General features: G+C 44.8%; 1 protein-coding gene across 3 annotated transcripts in view; it reads left to right on the forward strand.

Moving 5' to 3' along the window:
* The first annotated feature begins 341 nt into the window (after positions 1 to 341).
* Positions 342 to 19,736, forward strand: part of FYB2 (FYN binding protein 2) — a 107,685-nt gene continuing 88,290 nt past the window's right edge. For all 3 annotated transcript variants that reach the window (XM_045857416.1, XM_045857426.1, XM_045857434.1), the window contains exon 1: positions 342 to 578. In XM_045857416.1, coding sequence (XP_045713372.1) covers positions 342 to 578 — 237 coding nt within the window. The remainder of the gene's footprint in view (positions 579 to 19,736) is intronic.

A 19,736-nucleotide genomic window follows, 5' to 3' on the forward strand; every position in this document is an offset into this window, starting at 1 on the left:
CATAGCAGCTCCCTTCCTGGCCTCCACAGAATCTCCCTGCAAGCTTAGGCACTCTCTGTCCCCTTCACAGTCATCCTTACAGTCAGGGATAGGCCAAGGCTGTGCCCTTGGAGATTACATTGTCCAGCTGAGTGTTATGTACTAACAAGAGCCCTGCCACCCCCATTCCTCACTGACTCCCCCGCCTCAGTACAAAGTGAACTCCCCTGGACAGTGTCAGATCAGCCTGCTGGAGAACAGTGGGGAGTGCCCCTTGCTGAGAAGGGCCAGGCTCAGTCAGACTTTGAACAGAAGAGTTTCCCTTTCCCCACTGCAGGTGCCTGATCCTGCGAAACTTGGCAATGGAGGCTTCTGTGAGCCCTGCTGCCTGCGGGAATGCTCCAGTCCCGGGAGAGGGAGGAGCTGCCACCCAGGTGAGGCAGGTGCAGAGCCTGGGCTCAGGTGTGTCCCAGGCCGCGGGAAGTGACTGGTCCCTGGCCAGCACAGACAGAACAAAGGCTGCCCTTGGCCTCAGGATCCAGCTCTGGGAAGCTGGGTTTGTCTCCCAGACGCTGCCTCGGAGGAAAGCCATGGATGAGGTAAGGCATGTGGGTTTGGCTGTGGTTTTCTCTGTGTCTGACTTACCCAGTCTAGTTCCTCGCAGGACAGAGCTGGGAGGAAAGGCTACCAGTGCACCCCGCCTCCTGGAGAGGACTGAACAGGTCCCGTGCTACTGCAGTACACTCATACTGGCCTTGCTCCTGGGGAAGGTGGGGCTGAAGCAGGGTTGTACTGTGTTCTGGGCCCCTCAGAAGAGACGGGGGCACGAGGCCCTCAGGACTGGTAGCATGAGGGACTCTAGCTCTCATCCTGCTTGCTGGATTTCTAATCTAGCCTTGCAGCCTGGTCTGAGTGCCTATTGGCTTCTTTCATTTGCTCTTGTGGGCTCTGTCTCCTGCTGGTGGTTAGTGGGTGTCCTGGGCAGAGGGTGTAGGGCAGGGCTGTCTGGTGATGCTTGTGGCTTTTCAATGGGCTCTGCTCCTTATTAATTGTGTGGCCTGAGACAAGTGAGTTTTTCCTCCTGGGTCCCAGGGTCCCTCACTTCCAAAGTAGGATTACCAGCAGGTTTCATTCAAGGTTTTTCCCTTATAACAGAAATGGGATGCAATAGGATCTTAACTCTGGTTTATATCAATTAGCCTATTGTAAATTGGTTGTTTCAAGTTGCAGAACCTCTCAACATGTTGAGTGAGGACTTAGGGTAGAATACTAGAATAACTAGTTTGCGAGATTATTGAAGGTGCTTGTACAAATGGAGATGGCCTTTGGGAAAGTACACAGCCCAAAGCCAGGCGGAATTCCCTTCTTCTTGGATGACCACATGCTATTTGCATAGTTGGAGAATTCTTTCGCCTGACAGACTGCATCTTGCTTTTTCCTTCTCCAATTTTCTACCTCTCTATTCCTCTCCTCAATAAATCAGTTTCTTTCCAAGGGGAGCAGAGGTGTGTTTTGCTTCCATATCTTCTTTATCAGGCATTTGAGGTTCAGCCATGTTCTGAGGTGAATCATGCTTGGATTTACATTGAGAGAGGAGATCCGTTTCGCTGTTGCCCCTCAGGAAAAGCTCCCCCTTGCCCCAGGGTCTGGGGCATTGTCTGTCAGAGGCAGATCACTCAGGTTCAGCCCGCTGAGGTTTGGGAAAGAGTGAGCAGGGGCAAACTGGTATTGCTTCCATCTCCCCTCCTCCAAATTCTGTCCCCCACACCTTGCAATATAGCAACTTTGTAGGCTCCTCCTTGATGACAAATGTGAGGCTGAATAGATTTAGTGTGGCTATAGGAAAAAGAAACAGACTTCTATTTTGCCCTCTCTGATGCCTCAGGACATGCATGTAGATAAACTATTTCACATAGTTTATCTGCATGGCAATACAGCAAGGTCAATGCCATTTACCCTTTTTTTTTAATAGAGGAGGAAACTGATGGCCAGAACGTTGTCACTTGCTCAGTATCACACAGCCGGTCAGCAGCAGGGCGGGAGATTTATCAGTAACGATACTCAGCATCAGGTATAAGCCAAGCACCACTAGCAAGGATTATTGCAACAGGAGAACAGATAGAATGTCAGGAAATTTAGAGAAAAATGTGCAAAAGGGCATATCAGCTAATAACATATTTACGGGATAAGCAAATGTGGTTATGCAACTTTTTCTGCTCAGAAAAAGGAAAAGAAGATCAAAAGAGAAGTATGGGCTATTCCCCATTTTAAAGGAATTTTATTTTTAAAAGTCAACAAATACCCATTTTATATATATAGTGTATGTGTGTTTGTGAGTGCATATACATATACACACACACACACCTAGCACTCCTGCAAGGCTAGAAGCAGAACCCTCCAAACCAGCTCACCCACCAGTGAGATGCCACTGAGTGAATTTCATATATATATATATATATATTTCATATATAAATATATATACTTATATATATTTAATAAGTATATTAAATATATATAATATATATTATATATATATTCCAAGTACCTGCATTGTGTTTTCAGGTCCTGTTTTGGGTGCTACGGTTTCAGCAGTAAACCAGCCCAAAACACCTGCCTTTATGACACTGATATTCTAGTGGGAAAGACAAATAAACACATACATGTATGTGGTCAAATGGCAGCAAGAGCAATGTGAAAGCACAAAGCAGGGAAGGGTTTAAGGACTGTGAGGCAGTGGGAGAGGCTATTTTAAAAGGGATTATTTCAAGCCAGGCAACAATGGAAGGTAAGTGTAGAGCAGACACTTGGAGGAGGTGCAGGGGTTGACTCTGGATATCGTAAGGACTTTCTAGACAGATCACAGCTGACGTAAAGGCCTGGAGGCAGAAGCTTGTCTAGTAAGTTCAAGGAGTAATAAAATGGCCAGTGTGGCCGGCACAGAGGAAGCAAAGGGGAGAGTGGTCAGAGGTGGCAGTTGTCCAGGCAGGGCTCTGGAGAGGGGTGCAGGGACTCCAGATTTCTCCCTGGGTGAGATGGGGAGCACCTGAGTGTCGTGAGCAGTACAGTGGCATGATCCAATTTATACTTTGAAAGGATCACCTGGCTATTGTTGTTTTAAAAACAGATTATAAAGGAGAGCAAGATTAGAAGCTGTTTACCCTGGTAGCAGGCTATTGTTGAAATCTAAGAAGGCTCAGTGGCTGAAACCAGAGTCTTGGTGGTAAAGGTGGCAGAAATGGTCAGATTCTGGTCAGAAAAGGCAGAGTCAACCGGATTCACTGATAGATGGGACAAAAATAAAGTGAAAGAAAGTGAGCCCCAGGTGTGAGGCCCGGGCACCTGGAAGAATGGAGTTAACATGTAATGAGATGCTTTAAGATGGAACAGATTTGCAAAGAGATCAGGAGTCAGCTTTAGACAGAGTAACCTATAAGGTGAGGGGCCCCTTTGGCAGCTGAATGTTTGGGTTTTCAGTTCAAGGGAGAGGCCCAGGCAGGAGGTATGATTAAGATAATACCATATTTTGCTGTGTATGATGCCCACTCTTTTGCCCAAATTTTTGAGGGAAAAAATAAGGATGCATATCATATACATGGGTAGTACTAATTCCGTATTTACATGTTTTTAACTCTTTCATTTATGCTTCTGCATTAAAAGTGTAACTCTAGAAAGCAATACTGATAGCTGTGTGTAAAATAATATCCTGGAATACAATAATAAGTTTTGTTTCTAAAATTAATAAATAATTGAATTTAAAAATTAAGATGAAAGATCTTTTTTCCTGAAAGTTTGGACCAAACACGTGGGTGGGCATTATACACCCACATTCTAACACAGCAAAATGCAGTAGATCTTCATAATCTAGCATGATGTTGGGTGCCTCGTAATGTTGAGTGTGTATTACTGTGGTTGTTTTGAAATGTGCCTACATGTTCTCTGAGATTTCTTCCGTCAAAAGGGAGAGTCTGTGTCTCTTTCCCTTGGATCTGGGCAGAGTCATGACTGCCTTGGCCAATGGGGTAGGACACATGGGCATTCGTTATGTGACTTTAGCATCTGTGTCATAAAAGGCCACGCAGCTTCCACCTTATTCCTGAGAATGCTCATCCTTGCAGTCCTCAGCCCCCTGTAAGAGGTCTGTACCCCAAGGCTTTTGTGCTGGAGATACCTCTTGAGGACACTCTGATGACAGTTCCAGCTAAGCCTAACATAGCACTCCCACAAAGCTAGAAGCAGGATTCTCCTAGCCAACCTACCCACCAGTGAGATGCCACTGAGTGAATTTCATCAAGGCCCTGTGGGACTGAAGAATCGCCCCACTGAGCCTTGCCGAAATTCTTACCCCACAAAATCACGTGATGTGCCAAAATAGTTATTGTTTTAAGCCATTCCATTCAGGAGCAGTTCGTTTTGCATCAGTACATATCTGAACAAGTGTATAGTATAGACACCCAAACAGAGAATTGTTGATGAGTTTCTCTTTTTCTAAACCTGAGAGTGGGGTTCTACCCAATGGCATATCCCCAGCCAGGTGAGTTTTTGCTTAGTCACACAGTCTTGGCAAGAGAAAACATAGCGTTTCTGAATTGTGAATGTTTCCAGCTGGAATGCTTATAAAATGGCACTTGAATTTTAATGAATGAAGATTGAAATTGTAGTTGAAAGACCTATATTCATGTTTATCTCTGCCTCTTATTAGTCAAGTGATTTGATCAAGTCACTGAATAATAAAATGTGGGAGTTGGGAGATTTCTGAAAGACTGACCAGTCTAACATGTCCCATTTTAAAGAAGGGAAGACTCGAGGCCCACAAGTGACAACATACTTTGTAGCTACTTATCCATGGCACCTCACATATAGTGGATGTGCTTGTTAATGAGCTTTTTAATTTTGACAGTAAACTCTGAGACAGCAGACCACTCTTTTATTATTGGGTAGATATTTACCAACTGTCTTCTGTGAGTCAGGCTGTATCTTAGAATTTCTGAGAGGGGGCCTCTCGTAGGTACCATCCAGTTGCTCACTTTTGCAGGGGAGAGTGTCAAGAACACGGGTAATTGCAGCATTATATGAAAAGCAGTGTGATAAAGAATGGCACAAGCTTCAATGAGAGCCTGAGAATGGGTGCTGAACCCAGGTGGGTTCACTTAGGGTGCCCTGGAGGAACTGGCATCTGAGCCGAACTCAGAGGGGGGGAAGGAAGCATTTTGTCAGGAAAGAGGGAAGAAGAAGGGGACAAGGCAGAGGGAGCAGGTGTGAGCAATATGATGGGGGTGAAAGTTCAGAGGACCCTCCTGCAATGAGAGGTTGATGAAGCAGACATTTTTTTAAAGTTTAATTAAAATAAAAAAAGAGCAGCCAGAATCAAATCCCAAAAGGAAAATAGGGGCTAGATATTGAAAGACCCTGAATGCCATTTGTACTTTATCTCACAGACCAAGGGGGCCAATAAGGTGAACTAAATGTTGCCCGAGGTCTTGTCGTACTCTGACTTTCTGGGCCTGCAGAATTCCTCAAGGTCATGTGTGACTTGTTTTTGCCAGGTCCTGAATGCCCATGAAACCACTTAGCAAGCCCTCAAGAACAATTTTAGAGGTTTTGTCCTGAATAATCTGGTTCTTAATGAATAAATCACAAGACAAGGTAACATGTTAAAAAAAAAAAAAAGAAAGAAAAGACAAGTAAACCAGACAACTGAGAAGGGTCATACTGTAAAGATGGCCTTTTGTCACGAGATGGCTCTTGGGAGCGTAGAGTGCCCTGGGGATTTAGATCAGGTCATTCATTTCTGAGAAGGAAAAGGGAAGATCATTTAATTATTCACAGTCCCAAAAGACTGGCCACCTCATTTCTGTCTTTGCAGAGAAACTGTACTGCAGAGTCCTCATGGGCTGTGCTGTTTGGTCCTTGACGGTGAAACGTTAAGTGCCTGTAAAACTGCATGGCTGATGTCCAGCCAGCCTGTTCTATCCCGCAGGGCTGGCCCCAGCACTGACCCCCTGTTCGCTTCCCACTGAGTCAAACTTTCTCTTCCCCAAACTGTGTACCCACATTCCCTCACTGGAGAGATGTCTCTAACAGGTGAATCTGATCATGTCCCTCTGCTGCTGAGTCCCCTTTGGTTATCCCCTATCACCTATGGAGTAGAACCCAGGCCCTTTAGCCTGGCTGACAAGGCCAAGGTGCTTTGTCCGGTACCAGCCCTGTGGCTCTCACTCCAGCCTCCTGGCCCCTCACCTCTTGTGTTTCAACTTGTTATTTCTGCCTGCACACTCTTTTCTCCAGAATACTTAGTTTCACTCCATTTAAGGTTCAACTAACATATCCCCTCCCTCAAAAGCATTCTCCTTCCCAAGCCTTCCTTGGTCACGAGTAGCCTCTCCTTGCCTTGCAAGGCCCCAGTCCACTGAATAGACCAAGGTCTGGGCTATGAGATCCTAGAGAGAAAAGACTAGGTTTTGCTCACACAGGCATGGATGGACTAAGGTAGCTGACTGCTTTCACTCTCTGGCTCTACCGTTTACTAGCTGTTCAGCTTTGAGCGAGTCGCTTCATCTCTCTGTGCCCAGTGACCTCATTTGTAAAGGGAGTTCATTATATTTATGTGCCTCTTAGCTATCTACTGAGTTTTCTATAAAGAGCTTAGAAAAGCTCATTGAGCTCAAAAAGGTAATTCTACCATCTAAAATAACAATAAGTAATAGCAATAATAAATGGATTGTTGTGGGTTGACTATGTCCCCCACCCCACCACCAAATCCATACGTTGAAGTCCTAACTCCCAGTATCTCAGAAAGAGGCCTTATTTGGAGATCGCATCTTTACAGAGGTTGTCAAGTTACAGTGAGGTCATCAGGGCAGGCCTAACCCAGTGTGACTAGTGTCCTTATGAAAAGGAGCAGTACAGACACAGAGAGACACACCAAAGAGGGACGAAATGAAGGTGCAAGGAGAACACCTGTGGACATGGATTCAGCCCTCTAGCACTCAAGGAGAAAGGCCTGGAACAGTCTCCCTCACAGCCCTCAGAAGGAACCAGCCCTGCTGACTCCTTGGTCTTGCACTTCCAGCCTCCAGAACCATGAGATTACAAATTCCTAATGTTTAAGCCATAGGATCAAGGGTACCTTGTTATGGCAGGCCTAGCAAACTCATACATGGGCCTTATCAGCAAATTAGTTCTGAGAATTCGTGTGAATACTCCATGCAGTGCCCTTCCTCCATCAGCCTGGGGCGTGTTTGTGCCACACTGCTATTTTGACCTCCCCAACTTGGCAGGTGTATTTAGCTTTTTAGAGAAGAAATCTGAGAAGTGTTTATCACCACATAGTGTGGAACACACGAGATCGATGGAAATACTCAGGGCCATGGACGATGTTCCTCCCTGACAGCTGACTCTTGGGTTTGGTTTTTCTCATCTGTAAAAGTCTAAAACAGCAAATTCTTGGGATGATTTTTAAAGATTAATTTGAACATTTTGTTAGGAATACTAAATATGGAGAAGTTACAAATAATACGCTTTATAAATAAGCAATTTTGGATCATAATACTGGAGAAATCTAAAGTTTTCCTTCTTTCTCTTTGATATTGCTATTTTCTCTCCTGCATGTTACAGGTAAGGCAGAGTCAGGACACACCCACAGACATCTGTGACTCCAGAGTCCCCGTTGCTAACTCTCGGTTTGGTTCCTCTTCGTTATGATCATAATGAGCGGTGTGTTAGACAGGTGTTTATAAAAATGTGTTAGAGTGGAAGACCAGAATTTGAGTCTAGGTCTGTCATTCACTTGTTACATAGCCTTGAACAAGTCAGTTATCTTCTCTGATATTCAGTTTTCTTATCTGAGTGTGTCTAATAACACCGACGTGATAGTTTGTCTACGAACGTAGATCAGGCCTGATGCTAAGTGCTTTATGCAGAGGTGGGCAAAAGTAGGTGTACACTTGTGAATACATGTATGAAACACAGTTTGTTCTTCTCTTATTTGTTGTTGTATTATTTACCCATTCTTGCCCACCCCTGTATGTTAGGCTGGTGCGCACTCCCATTGAAAGACCTGGAGAGGTTGAATAACACACAGCTGGGGGGAACACACAGCTAGGGGTTGGTGGCATGAGAGTCAAATGATTCAAACCCAGAAGCTTTATTGGTTTTTTTTAAAGATTTTTTATTATTTTATTTTTAGAGAGAGGGGAAGGGAGGGGGAAAGAGAGGGAGAGAAACATCAGTGTGTAGTTACCCCTCATATGGCCCACACTGGAGACCTGACTAGCAACCCAGGCATATGCCCTGACTGGGAATCTAACCAGTAACACTTTGACTCACAGGCTGGCACTCAATCCACTAAACCATACCAGCCAGGGCAGAAGCTGAAGGATTAAAGGACACATTCATAAAAGGCCCCCTCTCCCAGCACTCTAGGAAAGTAGAATTGGCTTGGGGAAAGGCACAGAGCTAGCTGTAAGCAGAGAAGCATCCCTCCACCCCGGCGCCATGAAACCCAAGGACACAACTTGCCTCTGAGTCTCTGCTGGGAAAAACAAAAGCAGTTTTGACCCTCTATAACCCCCAGGGAAAATGGCATTGTCAAAACATTGTAACTGTTCCTCAAGTCTCTCTTTCAGAAAAGACATCTCTTCACATTATGCATTCACAATGAAAAATGGTAATAAATCTCCACGCAGAACAAATGAGACTGGCCATGCCTTCATCTACAAAATTGTTAAAACACAGCTGCAATAATTTGAGTGTTTTCCAATGAACACTTTAACATACTGCCTGGTGAAGGTGTTCGTCCTTACCTTCTGGGGTGTAAATCTCTGCTACCTTTAGCAGTGCTAAAGAGGTATTGACTTTTATTTATTTTTTTTGTAAGCCTCACCCTAGGATATGCTTTTATTGACTTTAGAGGGAAAGGAAGGGGGAGAAAGAGAGAGAAACATTGACTGGTTATCTCCTGTACATACTCCAATTGGGGATAGAACCTGCAACCTGACTAGGAATATGCCCTGACCAGGAATCAAATGCACACACTTTTGGTGGATGGGACAATGCTCCAACCAACTGGGCCACCTGGCCTTGGGGGAGATAACTGACCGTTAGCTTCACAGGACTAACTCAGGAACATTCAACTTGTGGATTCACTGTTGGGAGTGTTGGCTGTGCTCTACTCCAGCCCAGGGGTGTGGTGGAGTGGGTGGGGGAAGGCAGGGGGGCAGGGGCCTTGTAAGGGATGAAAGGGCATTCCAGTTATTGCCTTTTCTTGCCACCAGCACTAGGTGAAAGAGGGCCATATACACCCAGAGGAAGCTGTGTAGTGCAGGTCAGGAGCATGGGCAAGGGTTCCAGAGGTTCAAGTTTAAGCTCCATCCCTTGAGACATCAACTCCTGGAACCTCAGCTTTCCTAACTGAGAAACTGGAACAATAATATCTGGGTACATCTTATTAAAATGGTTTAAAGATCTATGTGAGTTTTTATCTGGGTCAGTTCTCCTGCTCAGACAGGTAGGAAAAGCATTGCTTAGAGAAGCAGCCTTGGCCCTGGCAGGGAGTCCATGGGGCCTTGGGCAAGTCTTCGGACCCTTCACCTGTAAAATGACGGGCTGAATCAGAGAGTCTTCAGATACCATGTTGACTTCTGATAGTCAAAGATTTTATATTTAAACCTGATCTCAAAGGAGAATTTCTGGTTCATGGGGAGGTTAAGGTTAGTGGTGGATATTTGACTTGTTGGTAAACCCACTGTTTTACTGCAAGTAGAATTTGAATAACTCCCAGCTTCATCGCCCCCATGTTTCTTTATCCTCTTCTGGTTCACGAACTCAAAGCGCAGTGTGATAGCTGCCACTGAGCACCTGCCAGCTTCAAGTCCCACGTTTGGTTCAAACTCTAGGCCCATGACTTTCAGCCATGTGTTACATGGTGGCATTGCTAGAAAGTGGGTCCCTGAGGGGTATGAGAAGCTGAACCCCCTACCCCCATACAACACAACTCACATCAGCCATGCAGTGCGTGCACACACATGTGTCTGAGAGAGAGAGACAGGCAGAGATCGACCTTTAGGTTAAGCCTCTAAGATTAAGGAGTTGCTTAGTTACAACAAAATCTAGCCTGTCCTGACCACTACACACCCCGCAGTTTCCCTCTCAGAGCGTGTGTCTGAGTTTTCTACAGCTGCTCTAACGGGCGATCGCACACCTGGTGGCTTCTGGCACCACAGAGTCATTCTCTGGCCTTTGTAGATGTCAGAACCTACAATGGGCCTGCCGAGCTCATGCCTTCTGGAGGCTCCAGGAAAGGGTGGCTTTCCTTGCCTTTCTCAGCTTAGAAGCCACCTTCATTCACTGGTTCCTGGCCCTTCTTCCGCTTCAACACCCGCAGCCTGGCGTCTCACTTCTCTCTGACCTCCGCTTCCACCCTTGCATCTTCTAAACTCCGACTTTCCTCTCCCCCCTTATAAAGACCCTTAATTACTTTGCACCCACTGGGTGATCTAGAATAATCTCTCCACTCCATTTCCAAGCTCCCTTTTACCATGTAAGTTAACAGTTGCACAGATCCTGAATTAGGGCATGCGCATCTTTGGGAGGGGTTATCATTCAGCCCGTCACAGTCCTGACCTTTCCTGGCCAGTATTCACCTCCCAATTTTTTTTTTCAGAGTATATGTCACACATTGTAAAAAGAAAAATTGTGTAAATTAATTTTGATTTAATTTCTCCCACTCCAATGGCTTAAATGGTTAAATAACAGAAATGAAGACAACCACAACCATAGATACTGTTTTGGAGGCAAGGCACACTGTACTTAGCTCTTTCTGTGAATAATATAATGTAATCTGCACAACTGCCTGGGAAAGATAAGTAACGTTACTGCTACTGTTTTCAAGTGGAGAAAATGAACCTCAGTGGGTCTAAGTCACTCACCCCCAGGATGCAGTGATGGATCTGGGAGCTGACCCAAGTCTGCCTGACCCCCGAGATGTTTCATTTAACAGGCAAGGGATCAAAGGCTCATGAAATAAAAACACAACTTAGATCTCCCTCAAATTGCTAAGTTTAATAAGATGCACAAAATAATACAATTGTAATACAGTGCAACAATTATAATGTAATCTTTATAATATTATGTTCTGAGAGGGCAGAGAGGAAGAATGTTTTAACTTGACCTGGGTGAGTCAGAGCTTCTGAAGGGAGGTAATTTCTGATTCCAGTTTTAAAAGATGGGAAGTGGCCACCCAGCAGTGGGGGATGGAAGAGGGAAAAGCATCCCAGGAGTAGGGAACAGTGTGTGCGAAGGAACTGCGGCAGAAAGTAGCACTCTGTGTTTGGGAACAGTGGCAGCTGAGAAATTTGGGGACGTGTGTGCCTCTGCTAAGGACTGCATCCTCCACACAGCACCAGACAAGTACTAGGGTGAGAATGGTGTGGGGGCCGAGGGGAAGGAGAGAGCCAACATGAATTAACTGTCTTTCTCCTCCTCAAATATCTTGTGAGCCAGTTGGTATATGCTCAGCAAATGCCCCTCCCCTCTCTCCAGTCCCCAAGAAATTTATTCAGCCATTCATTAATTTAGCGTGTATTTTTTCAGTCCCCACCATGTGGCAGGTGCTATGTTAGATGCTGAAATTGCAAGCTAATTGTTCCTTCTTTTTAGTTTGCCAATTCCAAGGATAAACTGCTCTTTCTCTCTGGAAAATGCTCTTGTGTCAGACTGACATCATTTATACACATTTAAAGACAATGTCTTGAATCTGTGTTGCATTATGGTTGTTTTTAATTTGTTATTCTATTCAAAATATCCTCATATTTCATTTTATTTGATATTCATAAGAATCTTGTAAGGTAGACAGGACAAATACAATTATTTGCATTTTAAATGTTAACAAAAAAGAGTGGATTTTGTATCTTCAGTTGGTCAACAAGTGTTTCAGCCAATGTTTTCAGGCCACAACAAGCTCTTTGAGGAATAATTTCTGTGTGTTCCTATGAGACTGGTTAACACGTGTCATGTATGCACGTTCATTTGGTCAATATGGATTTGTTAACCGTTTGCTCTGGGACCAGTATCAAGTCAGACTCAGGGATTTCTAATCCTTAGCACAAATTCTCAAAGTCAGAAAGTACCCAATCTACAGATGAACAAAGTGAGGCTCTAGATCACCTCACTCCTAGTTTTCACCTTTATTTTCTCTCAACACAAAGCAATTGTGTATGATGTTTCCTCTTTTTACCAGCATCCTCTGAAATCGAAGCCTTATCATTTCCTCTTGTTAATTAGCACAAAAAACAATCCCAGTTAATGTTCAATGCAGCCATGCATTTTACTCAGCGGAGGCTACCTCATTCTGCCCTTCAATTATTCAGCCCGTGGTTTCCTCAGACTAGTGTCTCTGAGCCGATCAGTTCGACACCATATCTGTATAGTTGCCATTGTCATTTTTCATTGCCAGGGTCCCTTTCAGTGTTTTGCAGATTAAGATGACAGAAGTGAAGGCAACTCTCAGGGCGCAGTGCGAAATGGCTGTGTGGGTTGAAGTAAAGCAGAACCAAATGTTTGGGGAGCGGGTCCTGTTGCTGCTGTCCATTGTTCTGAGCCAGCATTGTGGGCTGGACAGGGACACGGTGGGACATGGAGAGGGGCGTGGGAGAAAGAGGGCGATTTTGTGTGATGGCTTCACAACAGAAGGAGAACCAGTGGGGCGGACTAGAGCGAGAGCTCCAGGAAAACCTGTGCATACTCCATGTCAGTGTGTGCAGAAGGAGTGGGAGGCCAGAATGGAAGCATTTCAATCATTGGAAACTAAAATGCTACTCTATCAGAACAGACTTTCCCACCTGAAACCACTGGCTAGTTAATTTGATACATATTTCCTTACATGCTCTTTGCCACATATAATCATTCCATCACCCTCAAAACCACCATGGTAATTAAGACTGTCATGAAAGTCATTATCCCTCTTCTCTTCCTTCTCCTCCACCTCCTCCTCATCACCATCCCCATGATCACTCTCTTTATCCATATCACAGCTCTCTTTACCGAAATGTCATTACTGTGGGCCTCCTTTGTGCCAGGCACCCAGCCATTGTCCGAGTCCATGGCCTTCCTATGATGTGAGTAGTTGTATCCCCATTTTACAGAGAGAAGTGCAGGGTTTCCGGGAGCACACAGGAATCCCTCCTCTCACTGCATACCTGAGGAAGGTGTCCTCAGGAAATTGCAACTGAGCTCAGTCAAGCACAACGGACACTTTTCTGACAAAAAAGGAAATAGGCATTCCAGGTAGAGGACGAAATGTGTGTAAAAGTGTGGAGGTGCAGGACAGTTGTCTTCTCAGCTCCAGACATGAGGTCAGGAAACCCACAGTGAGTCAAAAAGAGAGGAATGCATCTAGTGCAGTGAATGAACTAGAGGACATGAGACGAGAAGCTTTAATTATTTAGAGGGGAACGTGAGAGAAAAATAAGCTTTTAATAGTATACCTGGCCCTGGCTGGTGTGACTCAGTGGTTTGGGCATCGTCCCTCAAACCAAAAGGTCATCAGTTCAATTCCCAGTCAGGGCACATACCTGCGTTTTGGGCCTGGTCCCCTGTTAGGAGTATGCAAAAGGCAACCAATTAACGATTCCCTCTCACATTGACATTTCTCTCCCTCTTTCTCTCCCTCCCTTCTCCTCTCTCTAAAAATAAATGAAATATTTTTAAAAGATAATATACCTGTATTGTGTTTTATAATGCATTTCCACATACCTAGGACATAGCAGGACTCAACTAGTTATTGAATGAACAACTGATGAATGATTTCTGTTGTCCTTGAAAACAACCCATTTGCTTGTAAGCTCCATGAGACAGAGAACATCTGTTCACTACTATCACACTTACATCTGCAGTGGGGCCACTGAGTTGTACCATCCAGGGCACACAGCTTACACAGGCGTGTAGGTGAGTGGTCTACCAGATGGCCATGTGACTGACTGGTGTTCCTGCAGGTATGCAGTTTGGTAGATGGGACTTACATCTAATACAGAGGATTAACATTTGTTGACTAAGTAAACTTAACGACTGAAAAGGCATGTAGGAAGGCTAGACAGAGATTACTGTTATTCACCCTCTTACTGATGCAAGAAGCATTAGTTAACTCTTGGCTGTAAATCAATGTATCTATTTCACAGGTAGGGAAGAGCTATCAAGTGACTGCCTCCAAACACACATTTACTGAGCAGAAGAGCCAAACGAGGAACCCAGGCCTCTTCTAGTTGATGCTTTTTTTTTCCTACAGCACACAGTTTCTCTGTAAATCCATCAGTTTATGGTTGCCTCCAAGGAGCCAAGGGTGCTTCTTTCTTAGGAAACAGCTGGGCTAAGAAATGTGCCCTTGGCCGCACACAGCTGGCACCCTCCCAAGGTGAAGGAAATTGGGAGCTGCTGGGAGTCCCCGTCAGGGATTGGTGTGTAACTAATTGCAACTGTAAACCTCTTTCACAAAAGGCTCTGACTTTGAGACTTCTTTGGGAAAAGAAGATCCTGAGGTTTAGTGAGTGGATTAGCAGAATATATATTCAGAAAGCAAAAGACTGCTGAGCATCAATTTTGGCTGAAGGAATTGTGTCCCAGATAAAGGGCCTTGTAAGCACTCTTTAGCTGCATTCACTGACTGTGTGCAGGCAAAAACTGAGGCTGTGGCCATGTGTTGGAAAGAGCCAGGGGCCTGAGGTCTGCAGGTCTGGGTCGGCCGCTTACAAGCGCTTCAGTAACGTGGCCCCTCCAGCCTTGGTTTCTTCATCTGTAAAATGGAGTTAATCATTTTTCTTAGTGCAGTGGCAAACTAAACAAAATAATGCTTGAAAAGTTTCAGCCCAATGTGGTAGAGTAAAGAGCTTGAGTTTTAGAATGAGATTTAATTTTTAAATCTAAATTTAACTCTGAATAATGATACAAACTTTGACAACACTAATAATTGATATAATGATAATAATAGCTAGCATTTCTAGAAAAATAGGTACAAGGCACACTGTACTGAGCACTGAACATGGATTGTCTAAATTAACAGGCAGTGATAGAGTAAATACTATTGTTGCTGCTTTATTGATAAGAACTGAAGTGATGAAGGTGAAGTTCAAACACTAGCTAAAAGTGAAAGGTTCAGGATTCCAACACAGATTATCTGGCTCCCAAGTCCACAAAATGGTTTTTAACCTCTTAGCTAAACTGCTCTCTCTCTCTCCAAGCCTCAGTTTTCTGATCTATAAAATGGGGTTAATAATATCTGCCCTACCAGGTGGTTAGGAGAATCTGAGGTTGTTTCTGAAAAGCACCTATTGCGGTGCCACAAGCTCAGTGAATGGTGTGGCATTGGGGTGGGGGCTGGGCGTGGTGGGGGCTGGCCATGGTGGTGGCCCAGATGACGATGATGGGGGTGACTGGCACTCCAGATCTTAACGATGACTTCCACTGCTATAGCTGTAGAAAGAAGGTACTGAAAGGACAGAAAACCAGACAGAAGCTGCTTTCTCTTTTTTAGAGAACACAACAAAATCATCTCACACCTGTAAAATCTGGCCCCGTTGGATTTAGAATGGTGTCTTTGATTTCTCGGACTGTTTTTTCATGCAGCTGGGGCTCTAATATAAAAAGCAAATCTAAGAAATTAAAGTGACCACACTGGCTAAAGCATTTACATCATATGGTGTAGGGTGAAAGCAATAAAGTAGCTCAAAGAAGTTATTCAAGCCTTCTATTTTTGGTGTTCAGTAAACTGCACTTTAAATAAAACTGTCATAGACTCAAAGGACACTGAGCAACTGTTCTGTCTGGGGTGCAAGGGGGCAGCGTGGAGCGCAGGAAGCCCTTTCCAATAAGGACGCTCTGTGGTTGGACTTTCCCACTTGCTGGCAGCCAGTTCCTGGTGAACTTTGAACTTTCCCTCTTGTCCCCCCTCTGCCCCCCCGCCCCCCCCCCCCACCGCCATTTCAGTGCCAAACAAGCATGGGGAAATGTCTCTGGGGAGGCCAGGCTGGAGCAGTTTGGGAAATGGCCTGTGTGCAGAGACTGTGAATTCTGGCTTCAGGCCCTTCGCCCCAGACTGTTAACTAAGTCAAACTCCGGTCCCTTTGCTGGGACCTGTGTGTTGAGCTTGGCCTCTGAAAGGTGTAGCCCAGTATTTCCTCTGAGGCCCTCACCCCCACCATAAAATGCAGTTAACCAGCAACCTTTTAGTATCTTGAAGCAATTGTGAACCCATGGTGGTTTGGGTTTCGTTTGGATTTTTGGTTTTCTGATTTCCTACAACACATCATAAACCTCATTTGTTTGACACAAATAGCTGTCCACCTTTGTTTTTCACCATGCACCATACTTGAGGGTTTCCAGACGGGCCTGAGCCATGAGTGTGAGGATGTGTAGGTTTGAAGGTTGCAAAGCACCCATTTCTAAGGCACCCCCTCCCAGTATGGAGCCTGAATTTTGAACCCTCAAAATGCAAATGTGGGTTGATAAGTTTGTTTTCAATGGCCTGCAGGGCCGTTCTGTGGCAGCCTCAGCCCCATTTCTACCCCTCCCTGTCTCCCAGTTCAGACACAGTCCTGGCTCTCTCTGGCTTCAGGTCTTACAAACGCCCCTCTGCCTATAATGTCCCCCACCGTGTTGGTGGTCCAGCGTTAGTTCTCTATGGCTGGCTTTCTCCAGGAACGTCTTTGCACTCCCCAGAGCTGGTCAGTCTCTCCCTCAGCCTGCCCTGGCGCTTCCCCATCGCAGCAGTGACTGTGGGGTGCTGTCGTCTGTTTGCTTACCCCTCTTTCCCAAAAGGCTGTGGACCCCATGAAGAAACGTCCCATGTCTCTTTATTCATTTATGTTTCTCACAGTAGGCATGCAGCAAATAATTGCTGGTTGAATTTGGGAAAAGACAAATGAAAATCTGTGACTGGAGGAAAGGGGCTTGGTGTCAGGGCTGGGCTATGACCTCGGATCAGACAGACACTCATTAGCTCTGTGACCTGAGCAAGCTTCAGAAAACTCTGATCCTTGGTTTCATCCCCATCTTCAAGGGCTCAGAAGCCCATTGTAAGAATTACAGTAACGGAAACAAAACACACATGATAATGTGCACAGTGCCTAAAAACATAGTAACATTGAGATGCAACATAATAAGAATTCAATGCACCTTTCATATTTTTTGGTCTGGAATTACTCCTCATTTTTCCTCGGCTCTGTCAATCCATAAATACTTCCAAATTCTTTCTAGTCAGCTCACTTCAGTTCATAAGAATTCATACAGTCGAACTATGCTCTGTGTGCCTAGGCATAGCTATAGAAGTGTGAATAGAAAAAAAAAATACAGCCTGGTCCATGCCCCCGAGGACCTCACAGTGTGGGTAAAGCAGACACATAGATAATTTTAATAAAATTCAATAAATGGAAAGATAGCAGTAAGCAAAAGGTGCTATAAAGCATAGAACAGGTACTCTCAGCCCAACAAAGGCACTGGAAGAAGCTTCTGGGAGGGATTGATAACTTGTCAATTTCGAGATAAATCTCGAAAGATTGAATAAGTGTAGCTAGGGGAGTAAGAATTGCAAAGGCATTCCAGGCAGAGGGAACAGCATGAACAAATGCACAGAGGCAAGTTCGGTTTCACTGGAGGGGCAAGTTAGAGGTGGGACGTGGTGGGAAATGAAGCCGGAGACAGAGGCAGGAAAAGATCAGAGGGCCTTATGTGTACGGCTAAGGAATGTATAATTTATCTTCAGCACAATGGGGAACCATCAACAAGTTTGACAAGAGTGACAGCATCGGAACTGCATTTTAGATGCGTCATTGACACGAACTTAGGTTTGTAAGTCTCTAAGAAAGCTCTTTCAAAGAGTATTCCCCTCTAAGTCATTCCCCCAGAAATCTGTTCACTCATTTCATTCAAAAATTGGCAAAAACTTATTGAGTATGTGTTAGGATTAAGCACAGTGCTTGAGTCCATGGGCTCTCTCCAAAGGCAGGTTTTTCTACCTGCTGTAAAGGAGTTCACAGACTCTTAGGGAAGATGGGGCATCTGCTTGAGTGAAAGTGGTAAGGAACTTAAGACCAAAGGAGATTTGCAGATGAAATGCAGTCAGGCACATTTCCCAATCTTGTCCTTGGGCCAGATGCTGAGCTGGCTACACAGTAAGAATTCAAGGTGATTCATATAAACTGCCCGGAGGCTCCATTTCAGTGGGTCAGGTTCAGGAGTCCTCAGGCATTTCCAGTGCGAGCCCAGTTTAAGCACCATGGCCAGAAGTCTGAGGAGGAAGAGGTTAAGTTTTAAAAGGGCCAGTGATGAGGGCACTTCATGGAGCAGGAAGCACTTGAGCTGTGCCTAGAAGGCTAAGTAGAATTTGGGGGATGGGAAGTGTCTGCCATGGACATTCCAGATGGCAGGGGCAGCCCAGGCTGTGGTAGGATTCTGGAAATGAAGGCATCTGATAGGAGAACCCCAGGATTTCGGCACAAGTGCCACACAAAGAGGTGTCATGTTGGTTTGGGACCAGATCAAGGAGGAAAAGAAGCTGATGACTTAATTGACAGGTAGTCATGAAATCTTGCTAACTTTTCAGAAATGAAGGGACATGCCCAGAACTATATTTTAGAGCCACCAGATCACTGAAGAAATGTTTGAGTGAGGCCAGGTCACGAGTTAGAAAATGATTGAATGGAATCTAAGTAGAAGATGACCAGGTGGACAAGGAGTAACTATAGTAACAGCTACCATTTATTACGCTTGGAGTTAGGATAATTGTTTCTGTTTCTTTTTCTACTCTTCTTTAAGTCTTGAAAGAACCCTGGGAAATGGACAGGAAAAAGTCCATGACCGCCTTACCCACAGTGCCAAAATGCAGTAAGCTCTGAAAACTGCCTACTTTTCATAACTGTTGTGGTTTGAAAGCCTACATGAAACGACAGGAGACATTTGTGCTCTTTATTCTGCATTATATGAATATTAATGTGTTTTACTACAGAAATAGTATCACGTTTGATCACAGCGTGCTGCCTCAGACCACATATGTAAAATTTGTAATATATTACCTTCCTAAAATTGGAAAATTTCTGAATTCCAAAGTACATCGGGCCCGAGGGTTTTGTACAGGGATTATAGACCTAATCAGTATTGTTTTGTAGAGGCTGAAACTAAATCTTAGACAACCCAAGCAATTTTCCAAAGAAAGAGGAAGAGCTGAAGCCTGAGCTCCTGGGAAAGGGAAGGCGTGGGTGGACGGGATGGTGTAGAGGGTTGGCTAACACACAGGTTTGCAATTTGGATGCTGAGCAGATGGTGCCACAGTACTTTGGGATTCCTGGATGAAGGTTTTGATGGCTCTGCAATTAGTGGTGGATGGCAGAAAGGCCCCCAGGAAGAAAAGGGTGCGGGCAGCTGTAGACAGGAAAGTGGCAGAGTGATGGGATATTAAATCCATTGAAAGGCTCTCTGCACCAAAATATCTTGTTACTTACTGCCCTTTAAAAGCAACTAAAATTCCTGATTCCTTCTCTGAGTGAAAGCTTTGAAGGCGTTAACTGAGAATGGCTTTCTTTCTTCTGTGTCACTTGTTCTCCACTCCAATCTGCTCACCTGAAAACACATTGGACCTCCATGCCTCCATGCCTTTGCCTATACTGTTCCTTTAGCCTAAAGTGATTTTATAACTCCTGCCTCCCTCCAGCGCAAACCTACTTACTGGTCAACCTCACCTCCTTTGGGAAGAACTGCCTGAATGGGCCAAGGCAAGC

Source organism: Phyllostomus hastatus, unplaced genomic scaffold (assembly GCF_019186645.2).
Source record: "Phyllostomus hastatus isolate PE091 unplaced genomic scaffold, TTU_PhHast_1.1 phas_contig_147, whole genome shotgun sequence".
NCBI classification, from domain to species: domain Eukaryota; kingdom Metazoa; phylum Chordata; class Mammalia; order Chiroptera; family Phyllostomidae; genus Phyllostomus; species Phyllostomus hastatus.